Source organism: Nipponia nippon, unplaced genomic scaffold (assembly GCF_047370975.1).
Source record: "Nipponia nippon isolate SJK-2023a ecotype South Korea unplaced genomic scaffold, ASM4737097v1 scaffold_2, whole genome shotgun sequence".
Classification (NCBI taxonomy): Eukaryota; Metazoa; Chordata; class Aves; order Pelecaniformes; family Threskiornithidae; genus Nipponia; species Nipponia nippon.
Genome location: NW_028262336.1, coordinates 12,784,859 through 12,796,606, shown reverse-complemented (window position 1 = coordinate 12,796,606; position 11,748 = coordinate 12,784,859). Strand labels below are relative to the sequence as shown.

The window sequence follows — 11,748 nt, the reverse complement described above, 5'->3', positions numbered from 1 at the left end:
TTATTACTAAGTGTTAGGGAGCCTAAAAAAGCATTTTTTGACAAGGACTGGGTTTATTCATTCTCAACTCACCCACTCGCTTTCATTTCAGGTTACTCAGCTTTTTGACTACAACTCAGCCTGATTCATCTAGGATGCACATTTGAAATAGCTGGGTGAGGAAAAACTAGATGACACACACTTGCTCCGGGAAGCCAGGAGAAGAGAAACAGCCTGCACTGTCTTCATGCTGCCCACAAGCCCACACCAGCCAGGTGGGCTCATTTATCCTTCTCTAGGACTACAAGGAAAGATTTCATGGGCATAGGGTGGGATTCAGGGAATTACAGGAGAACCGCTCAGATCTGACCTGCAGGTTATAAGCAATGAATTTCAGCAACAGGCAACGCTTGTTGCCCTGCGCTGGTGTATATCTGCCCACAAGCAGGACCTCTCCCCTCACTCCTGCCAGCTTCCTGCTTCCCCCTGCACTCACCTGCCTTGACACCACAACATACACAAAATCCCCTAGGAAGCCTGCTGCCCCTCCAACTGCCCTTTTATTTCCCTGCTTCCTCCTGCGGGCAGGTGGGATGCCTGGAAACACAAGGCAGCTGTGATAGATTAGGGAAATTAAGAAGGGGACTGTGGAAAGCACAAAAGAAGAAGAGGAGAGAAGGAAACATCTATATGGGTTTTGCTTTTGCAGCACTTTCTAGGAAAGGCTAGTGGAAGTCGACGTTGGCAACTTCCTCGTGCCCGATGACTCCTAGCTTGAAGCCTGGCACCTGGGTTACAAGTTCAGGCTGGCTGTGGTCTTGGCCTGATCTCTCGTGCTCTTTGGGGAACAGGTTCAACACCCAAAGCTCACAGCAGCACGCTAGGCTGCTCCACGGGTTTCCTGCACCCCAGCCTCTGGCAGAGATCTCCTTTGGCCCATCAGCAACACCTCCCAGGCCAGCGTCCCTACAAAATGCCGCCCTGTTTCAGGCAGTCCCCCACCCAGTTTTGAGCTTGCAATGTTAACATTTCGGAAAGGAATAATCATAACTTTCAAAACCCCAGAAAATACAAAACATGATTTTCATTATGCAGATCCCCGCAGATGGTCTGAGTCTCAAATAAATACTTCACAGGTTTTTTTCTACAAAATGGAATATTATAGTGTAACAAAATAAATAAATAGCTATTATAAATCGTCCTTTTTTGTATTTCCCTTGGAGTGAAGTCACAGCAGGTTTGCTTGGAAGCCCAAGGTGCCATTGTAAGAAGTTCCTCTCTCACATGTGTAGGGCGGGCAGCTGCTCAGGTGTTCAACGGCACACCAGGGCTGGGGGACACTGCGGGAGCCCGCCTGCTTGCAGCTCCGTACTGCCCGTACTTCTTGGCCTTGGTACACACAGGAAGGACCTAACAGAAGAGAGGTTGTTGGCTTTTTTTCCTTCTTCAAAATATATGGACATTTTAAGCACAGGGGTAAAGATCCAGGCTGTGTGCATTACCAGGTGGGTCCTTGCATCCCTCTGTGTGATTGGAGACTAAAGTTTTCCCCTTGCAAGTCCCCCAGCAGCCTCCAGCTTGGACCTAGAAGCATGGCACCCATGGAAGAAGACATGTATCACATTTCCTCCCACTGCTTTTTGTCTCCAAAACACCTATCAAAAGTAAGGGTGCACGCTCTGGACATATCCCACAAGGAAGCTGAGGTGCCTTCAGCACAAAACCAGGCTGCGATTTTCTGAAACGATGCCACCTCACTCAGTTTACCCACGCGTCAAGCTTGCTTCCTTCACCCCTTGTGCCAGGATGGCCTCAGTGGGCAACCAGCAGCACCTCGGCCCCTGCCGCAGTGCAGCACCCTGGGCTTTCCGCACAGAGGCACGCTCTTCCTCTAAAGACCCCATTTCGTTTGAGACAGGTCCTCGAAGCTGCTTCCTCCACAAGCTGCACTGGCTGTGCCAGAGGGAGGTTGTTTTAGGAGATGCAGAAGAATTGTGCAAGGGTATGGCTGCTGTTTGCACAACTATTCTGTGCATAAATATAGTAACAGAGCGACGCTTTCCCGCATCATCTCTTGTCATTGAGAAAGTGAATGTTTTCTAGCTGTCCTCTCTGTCAGGTACATATGGGCCTGGCTAAGCACCTTCAGGTTTCCCCTTCCCAGCGTGCTGCTACCCAGCTGTCTGGCTGGGTGCAGGTCCCTTCATCCCTCCCTGCCCCGGGTGCAGCCCAGGCTGGGCAGCATGCAGCCAGCTTCAAAGTGGCTGGGCAGAGTCAGGTCCCGGTGGCGAGTCCCGCAACTGGTGTAGATGAGCCCTGAGGCAGCCCAGGGAAAGGCGGACCTACCCAGCATGGCTGGGCTGGGTTTCTCTCCGGGTCACGTAGGTGCCTGAGGCAGCGGTGGAGGAGACAGGCGAGAAGGAGAAGGCAAGTCAGGGAGACCAGCACACCCACTGCAATGGCAATGGCTGGTGACACGCTGCTGTCTGGACCTGTGGGGAAAGCAGAGGGTACTCAGTTTGTGCATGAAGAAAATAAAACAACCCAAACCCATTTCAGACATTCTTTGACCAGTCCCTGGGTGAGACAGGGCAGATAGGGGCACTGGGAGCACATGCCAGCAGGCACACAGGCGATACTGCCAGCAGACCTCTGTTTGGAGTTTGATGCCACGGTCAGGCGTGTGGCACCCAGCCCCTCTGAGCTACCCAAAGCCACGTGGCCTTTTGGTGCATCAGGCTACATGACAGGGGAACCCTGCAAATCCTTGGTGGCAGCAGCAGGGAGGCTGGGGCACATCATGGGTGCAGGGCACCCGACAAGCAGTAAGACAGTAAGACATCGTATGCTGTTGCCAAGGGTGTTTGGATGCTCCTTGGCACCTCCTCCATCCCTTCCCAGCCCAGCATTGGCTGCTTTTTCCAGGTGCCTTCCCCACCGGCCCCCAACCCTCGAAGGAGTTTCCTGATCTGCCCCAGGAGGTGTTTCGTGGCCTCCTCCCTGCTCCAGGACAGGAGAAGTGTTGCATACTGACCCTGCACCACGGTGTCCATGGGCAGGACTAGGGTCATGTTTAGAGAGGGGTGTTGGATCACGCAGGCAATGGGATACTCCTGGAGGATTTTGGAGTGTGTGTGGGTGAAATTGCTGATGACAGTCACGGTCTGGTTGCTGAGCCTGATGTGGTACTCCCTTGGTTTCTGCTGCAGGGTGCTGGGAAGGCGCCAGGTGATTTTTGGAGCTGGCTTCCCTGTTGCTGAGCAGCTCATCCCCACCACTTTCTCAGAGTCCTCAGCTTTGTCTGGACTGGGTATAAGCTTAGCCTCCACTATGGGGTCTGAGATGGCTGTAAAACACAAAGTGACAAAAGTGTTACTTTCTGTTCACATTTGAGCAAAGAGCATCTGTATTTACCATTATCTTGGAGGACAACCTTGATATCTAATCTTGCCTCCCCCTCCCCAAAGCTCCAGCAGTGACAAATAAACATGAAAGTGATCAGGCAGCAGTCTGGAAATGAAGAGCTTGGCAAAAACAAAGGACAAGAGGGTAGAAGAATCCATGTTTCAATTCTGTTATTAATGGCAGCACTGCAGCATCCCAACCAAGAAGTAGTGATTAGGGAGGAGTAAAGAGCAACAGGTAGTGAAACCATGAAACCACACGTCCTCCTCTCTCTGAAAGGGCTGAACTGCTTCAATGAATCAAAATTCTTGTTCTTTTTGCTTAAATGTGTCTACAGGATTAGCTTTATTGCTGTGTGAGATGTGCAAGCTTGTGGACCAAAGGACTAAACGCATCTATTTATGCAAGACAGTAATAGTGAATTTGTATATAGTGACACCATACGATTTCACCTGTGGAGGTTTTGTGCTTGTACAACTTTCTTCCCTCCAGTGTCAGGTCTTGGGGGCATCATGGTATCCCTCAAAACCTTCACTGAAGATCATTTCTTCTGAACTCCTTGTCACCCTAGAAGATCTGCAGATGCTGTCACATTTAGTCTTAGTCAGCAAGAAGGATGAACTGCGGGCATCATTTATGCTTCCTCACTCACATGAAGCCTGCTTGTTGATTCCTGCTTTTACGAACTGTATTTGCAAGGAATAAAGAAAAGGGAGGAGTGCAGGAAGCTGTTTTCAACCTGGGTAGAACTGCAGGGGAGATCTGAACACATGAGGACATGTCTATCCCCTGTGGAAAATAACCTATTTATTCCTCAGCCATAAAATCATACCATAATTTAGGTCAGAAAGGACCTCTGGCGGTCATCTAGTCCAAGCTCCTGCTCAAAGCTGGTCTAATTAGCTCAGTTTGCTCAGGCCAAGATCTATAAAGGCACGTAGCTCCATTTGGGAGCGCAATCCACAGGTTTCCATATGGCAGCTCACCAGCCTACCTTTTACTTCATCGCACGTGCTGATGGCACAGGGGTCCAAACCACATTCTACTTCTAGGTCCCTGTTTCTGAGAATATTACTTTTTTTAACCATTTAAGTGCAGTGGCAATTCTAGTTTCATTCAAGTCTGAGTTAATATGAATGCACTCTGATTAAAAAAGTGTCTATTCCTATATTTAGTAGTACTCCTAGTGTATATTAGTATTTACATAGCAAAAATAACAATGGTCAGCACAATATTTGTGCTGAAATCAATTTTTGTCCCAACACTAGCAAACATATCACTATCACTTAGTGATCCTATTTTTAAACAAAAAAAAAAAATCTGTTTATTGTTCTTTTAGGAAAAAATTATTCTTTTTCTTTTTGGGAGGTAAATGAAGATTTGCACGTGGATGAGGTGTAGAAGACATGGAATAATCCTGTGACAGGGGGAAAAGGCTTGTGCCAGATGCATAATGGCACCTATAACCGGGTGGTACAATTCCAGACGCACCTCACGAGGTTGTCTGGATCCTCCAAGCCATAACTGCCAGAGGGTGGAAGCAAGACATTGTATACCATCAGTTTTGCTTTTTTTTTTTTTTTATGGCTAAACCTCATTTATTTACTATGGTTGTGCCTGCCTAGAAAAAATAGTGGGTATTTCTCATTTTTTACATCACCTAGAGACAGAAACTTAAACCCCGCAGAGTTGGTGAAACTCACTAGTGTTGCTCTGAGAGCAACAGGAAAAGTGTGTAGGGGGATTTCAGCTGGAACTTCTCAAAATCTCCCATGTATGAAAAGACAAGTGTCACACACAGTTTATGTTTTGATTAATAAATGATCTCTGAACTTCTTCTTTCACTCACGGGATGCATAAAAATAACATATCCACCCACAGCATTAACTTCAAATATTAGGTTGCGACATCCAAAAGCAGTAAAGGAAAGCTGTCACATATGTTTCCAGAGGGGATGAGAAAAATTGCTCAGTATCTTGTCAGAAACACATGCACTCCACATCTGCTCTTCTTGTGACTAAACAGTCCTCTCTCTTCCTACATTGGACCCCAAGGAGTGATTATCATACCAAAAAAATCCTGTAGGGTTGAACTTCCCCTTAGCAAGTGTCTGTAATAGATGCACAGTCAAAACCTGTAAGTGCCTGCACTTGCAGTGAAGTCCTGCTGTTTGTTAGCATATTCTCACTGTTGATGCTTGATGCATGCACTTAAATTAACTGCTTCTTTTGCCTTTCACAGGAGATGTTGTGTGTGAGTACTTGCTTTAGTAGTTCTTGCAGAGCAGTAATGCAAACATTCCCAAATTCGAGCTGTGTTCCCAAGTATTTGAAAAAGGGACTTTCTAGTGAAGTACATCAGCTTTGATTATCTGTAATGGCCTTCTGTAATTAAAGGGGGACTGTCAGGTCGTGATGTGCTTTTTATGTTTAAAGGCTTGACAGTGGTATCAGAGATACGGATAAAAAATTTTAGGAATTACAGTATGCCCCGTGATGACAGAAAGCTTTTTCCAACCATATGGGTGTTCACCAGCAACACCGTGCCTCAGTTTCCCTGTCTAAGAAACAGAGGTGTCGTTCCTCTGCTGTGCTTGAGACTTCCAGGCGAATGGTGCCATCTACAATGAAGGCAGAAGGTCTTTGAAGGTGGCCCAGCAAATGCCTGGGGAATTTTGTGACCCAGCAAGTCCCATCCATTCTCGTGCAGCACATCCCCCTCTCTCCGTACCTGCTCACTCGATCCCCTTCCTGGGTTTCACTCTCATCTTCTTTGGCAATGAAGAGAACATTTCCAAAGCAAAATGGAGGGGAAAAGGGAGGAGGCTGTTCAAAAGAGACCCGCCAAACACACTTGAAACTATTCTGTTCCAAAATGGGCTTTGCTACAGGGTAGGAAATTTCTGCTTCTTCTTGGGTTTGCTGTTTTCAGCCAGGCAGGTCTGAGATTCCTCCAGTCATACCTGTTTCTTTTTTCACAGTGTTGTATCCAGTTTGTACGTGGTTTCACTTCCCCTTGTCACGCAGTAACGGTGCCTGTCCTGGAACAGCCCCTCTTGCGAAGGCTGTTTTCATCAGGCAATTACCAGCTTGTAAACTCCCTGGCAGTCCCCTCTTGAGGGCAAAGACATGACACTGTTTCATTTTCAGCTGGTGACTCTGACTTGCTCACCTTGCCCTGAATTCCTGAGCCTTGGGAGAATCTTGCTGGCTTCACGCTCCATCACGTGGAGTCCTCTGGGCTTGTCCAGACAAGTTGTTCCCATCGTTGTGAGTTGGGGAATAAGGGAGTAAGACTGTGGCTTTTAAGTAGCATTGCATAAATTATCTTCAATGAAATATACCATATGTGACCCGAAATCTTCTGTCACAGTGCTGAACACTTAGTTTATTCATGGTGACGCTCCAGGACATGTTTGATAAAGCACATTTCAGGGAGGCCACCATGAGCCTGCGCTGGCGCAGCGGGAGCAGCGGGCTCATGCCTGCCCACGGGAGAAGTGAAACCTTTCTCGGTTATGTGTTTTTGTCTGAGATGCAAGAAGAGATGCTTGTGGGAGTGTGTGTAGCAGCAGAAAAACACTTTTTTTTAAAGCAGTGCCCTGATAAAGGATGAATCATAACCACAAGGCTGATGATTTTGGGAAATATTTCCCCCACTTGGATAAAAAAAATCCAAACAAAACAATGAAACAAAACAAATCTAACTCCGTGTTTAGATTTACAGGATAAACAAGAATGGGATCCCTCTGCAAGGCACTTCCATATTTTCCTGTAATCTATAATCAGTGTTTACCCTCTGAATGACTCAGGGCTGGGTGTCTTCAGGAACACCTTCCTCTTCATATCCGAAACACTGAGGGAATTTCTCCTAATTTCTCTTTTCTGCTCTAGGAGCTTTCCCAAGAGAGAGGAAAAAGAACTTTTGTTCCAGGCTTGGTTTTCCCTCCTATTTCCCCTGCCGCTCCTTTCCCCTATTGCTTAAGGCATCTTTCCCCTATAAGCCAGGGCCATCGTTTTTTCCACGCAGAGGACTCCTGGCATGCAGGTGGCCATGTGTGTCTGTGTCTTTGTCAGCAGAAGGTACTAGGGATAAACAAAATACTCTGCAGGGGTTATACCACCAGCGGCAGGTCCCAAACACTGATATATTCCACATGGGACATGATTTTTGGCCAACGTCCCCACAGCAGCATCACCAATGAGAAAGTCAGGAGCCAACAGAGTGTCCTCAGGGCATGTTAATGTCTCAGCTTTCTCACTGGCAGAAAATCAAGACTGTCCCTCAAAAGATAAACAGCTTTTCACTCTTGTTCCTTTTGAGTTCATCTATTTGTCTAGATTTCAGCTTGTACTTGCTAGCTGATGATTTGATATGGAGGTGTTAAGTGTTGCCACCTGGACTCATGATTTGTTTCAACTCTCTTCTTGAAGCTAATTGATGCTGACCTGCACACGATATTCATGTGGCAAAGCCCACGAGCCGCGCTGTATTTCAGCCTTTTTTTTTTGCAACCCTTTCCTGAGCCCAGCCTAACTACTGTTATTTTTACTATAGCTTCAAAATCAGCTTCCAGATAACTCTCGTCATGTATATTCTTCTCTGCTTTTTGAATATTTTGAATTTTTAAGACTGGAGGTAGAGTAAGAAAAAAGTGCCTGATTTCCAGGCTTTGGAGGTGAAAGCAGCAGTGAAAGGAAGCAGAGGAGTGTGGGGTTCACAGCTGTGGCAGGCCAGCTGTCAGCACAGCACACTGCCAGGAAATCTTGGAGTAAGTCATGGGTTACACGTCAGCTTTTAGATCTCGCTGTTGTTGACTTAAAGGGAAAGAAAATTAAAGAACTGTTGAACACTGATTTCCCATCAGAAGTAAAACCAGAGAGGGAGGGAGAGGCAGGGAGGGAGATCCAGGGAGGAAGCTGAGCCACGTTTCCCGCAGAAATTTAGCAATGACCAGTGGTCAGGGGCGGTTTTTCTGAGGGGAAACAACTTGGTCCTCAGATGACAGCCCATACACGATTATGATGCCTTACCGTAAACCTTGAGACACATCCTGCCAGTGACAGCCCCCGAGGGGAACGTATTGAAAATGCACTTGTAGCATCCTTCATCTTGGAGGGTGACTCCACGAAGGGAGATGGCTGAGGCTTGTAACTCACTGTGGGCAAAGCTCACGTGGCCGACGTAACCCTTTGCTATCGTTTGGCCGTTCATTGTACTGTAAGTCGCTATGTTGTCTTCGGCCCCGTCCGTCTCCTTCTGCCAGGTCACCTGTAGCACATCTTCTTTTGTGACCGACCGGCATGAAAAAGTAACGTTTCCTCCTGCCTGGACTGCCTGGACCTTTCTGTGCATCACCTGCACGGAGCCTGGGGGAGAAGCAGGTGCTGCACTCAGCACTTCTCACCACTTTTCTGCAACCCATCCCCAGCAGAAACCCCCCAGCCCCTTGCCCCTGTGCAGAGCAGCTCTGGAGGGTCTTTCTGCCCCTCCATCCAGGAAAAAAAAAGAAAATGCAGCTCAACAGAATTGCCCTGAGAGTTTCGCTGGACCTGACACCTCTCACACAAAGCATTTCGCCAGCCTGATACCTATGCTGTAGAGAACACCACTGAGAAAGGCAGCTCCAGTGTCAGGAGAGACTGATTTCTGTCTGCTAAGACTGTTATCCCACGGGCACCTGTAGAGAGGTTCCCTAAACACTCAGCCGTGCTAATGCCCAGAGGGCCGCTGGTGCGTTACTGCTCTCTGAGCCCTCCTGCGGTGCAGTGAGAAGCAAATCAGTAAAGCTGCTAAAAATTCTTACATGCATTGCTATACATTGTGCATCCACATTTGTCAGAGACTGACAAGAGAACAGAAAACCAGAAGGAAAAAGCAAGGTAGGGAGGACCAGAGGCAAACTGCATCTGTCCTCCCATCTCAGGCTTGAGGCCGTGCAGCTGGGAAGCAGCTGAGACCCTGCTGAAGGGCCACAGATGGAAGACTTTCATAGCATAAATGCCATGGTACTAAAGGTCTCCAGGGAAAAGAAAAAAATCGGTCTCCTCTTCCAATTCACAGACACATGGAAATACTATTAAAGGGACAGGCAATCAAAATGGATGCTCCCAGGCTTGACAGCTCAGCTCCACAGTGCTCTTAGGATAACAGTTTTTAAAGTTTATTTGTGTACATCAGCATGTGAAGGGAGGTATCAGCAGGGACAGTTACAGCGCTGAAAACCTACAACTCGATTTACAAGAAAGGGGAATATCTTTGCAGGTTTTAAAGAGGAGTGAGGCTGTCTGCAGCGCCCAGAGGTACACTTGTCTAACCCAGCCGACAAAGCTCGCTCAGGTCCTGCCCGCTCCGTGGCTGTGGCCATGGCCAGGCAGATCTCCCCAGGAGATCAAGAAGCCAGCTGTGAAGCTGTGCCAGTCATTTTGCTTTTCAGAACTCAGTAGTGCCATAGGCAGAATACAAACCATCACCATGGAAGCTAGTTTGAAACAAATTCAGGCTTTTCTACATTATTTTACATGATTTTTAATTACAAAAACATATGTAACACACCCACACTTTTAGTGGCCTGAGCAGACACCTACAAGCACCATGTCCGTCACTACATAATTCTGTCCTGGCTAAAGCAAATCAGTGCCATACTCTGACCCAAATCCCAGCCACAACAGGAGATGAAATCAAACTTTAGTCATATGGGTCATTGGGAGTGTTTGAGCATTTGCCTGGTTTATGATTTGCAAATTGCAATAAGTTCATACATCTATCTGCAGCTTATAAATGAGTGCATTTATGGTAAATCAAGGAGAGGATGATGTCAACGCAGCCAGCAGTGACATGTCTGAAGCCTCACGCGAGCGGTGCAGTCGCATGCAGTGCCACGAGTGCCCTGTCACCGCTGGGCTCACCCCGGGGGATACGAGGGGGGGGGACTGCAACACCCAGCAGCACAGCAGCAGTCTAGCAGGGCCACCGAGGTCCCTAACGCCCTTACAGTAACAATACAGACAGACAGACAGACAGACAAGGGAGTTACCTGACACAACGGTCCAGATGCTGGAGAGGAGCAGGCAAGCGACCATCATCTTAGCTGTGCCCTCAGCGAGACCAGTGAGCGACTGATCCATTGAGCGCAGCTTCCCCTTTTTTATACACTTCACTCTTACTCTAGGGACATTCCCCTGTCCTCACACATACGGTAAGAGGCATCTTGTAAAAACCTCCTGCCCCTTGGCACTCAGCTGAATAACAAACATTTTGGGGGACATGACAACAAATGTCAGAGCCAGAAACTGAAGTTTTCCCAGCTAGGCTGCTAGACAGGGTAACGGGGTTACAAATCTGGGTTTTTCACAAATGCCTTTTCCATAAGGTTAGGTTTTTGCAAGTGCCTAAATAAAAGCCCAGATTTCTAAGCTGGCTAAGCACCTGATGCCTGTCAACCTGCGAGAGGCAGGAGGAAAGGCAACCCTGGCCCTCACCTGAGCTCAGGGAAGGGAGCTCAGGTCAATAGTTGTGCTGCAATGAGTAGTACAAATGTCTCCAACATGTAACTCAGAGGACCCAGTTAGGGGTCTGCACGCCATGTGTAAATCAGCGGAGACCCAGGACCTGCTGATGCTGCTGTAATGCAACTCTTTTTCCAGGTAAGGAGACCAGAGCAAGCCAAGCGCCCAACCCAAGGCCTAGGTCATACAGTGCCTCGGGGAAAAAGCAGAGCCTTGGTCTCCCCTCTCCTCCATTGGGGTTGCCCCCATCTCTGCAGGCCTGTGCTCCTTCCCAAGCCCTGTTCTTCGGAAAGACAGGGCTGCCGTCCCGCAAGCACACCCATTCCTCTCCGCCCTCACCTGAGATGACAGCTCACACACCTGTTTCGAGTTAACTGCTTTTGTGCTTTTTTGCTTTGTCATTTTTAGGCCTGTGTTTCTCTTTTTCTGCCAGCTGTGATCACGTTGCTGAAACCAACAAAACCCTCAGCCCATGGGTTGCTCACGCACCGCGTGGTGGGGCAACCAGCCAGAGAGACCTCATTTGCTAATCAAACTTGTACTGGTAATCTGTGTTTCATGTTGCTGCTTTCTGATTAGGTGGCTTACATTTTTGTGAATTCTTACTACTCCAAATGACTATGATTGCATTAAAAATGTTTTCTTTTAGTTCAGTTGCCGCACAGATTAACCTTGAATCATGCAAATAGGTTGGGGGAAGCCAATAGGCCCAAATCATAACACAACAAAAACATGCTTACACATACAAAGTTCCTTCTCTCCTCCCAAGTGGTAATTAGTTATATGAAAATAGAAACAGCTCAAGTATCAGTATTCCTCAAAAGAAACATTTTGGATGTGCTTTTGAATAGATTCC

At 47.6% G+C, this 11,748-nt stretch overlaps 1 protein-coding gene across 1 annotated transcript; it reads right to left on the bottom strand.

Moving 5' to 3' along the window:
• Nucleotides 1-1,284: 1,284 nt before the first annotated feature.
• LOC104014175 (nectin-1-like) lies at nucleotides 1,285-10,511 on the bottom strand. The gene is made up of 5 exons (XM_087758951.1): nucleotides 10,421-10,511; nucleotides 8,418-8,753; nucleotides 3,014-3,325; nucleotides 2,326-2,471; nucleotides 1,285-1,389 (listed from the first exon to the last, which is right to left on the bottom strand). The coding sequence occupies exons 1-5, from the start codon at nucleotides 10,509-10,511 to the stop codon at nucleotides 1,285-1,287; spliced, it is 990 nt and encodes a 329-aa protein (XP_087615077.1).
• Between the last annotated feature and the right edge of the window lie 1,237 nt (nucleotides 10,512-11,748).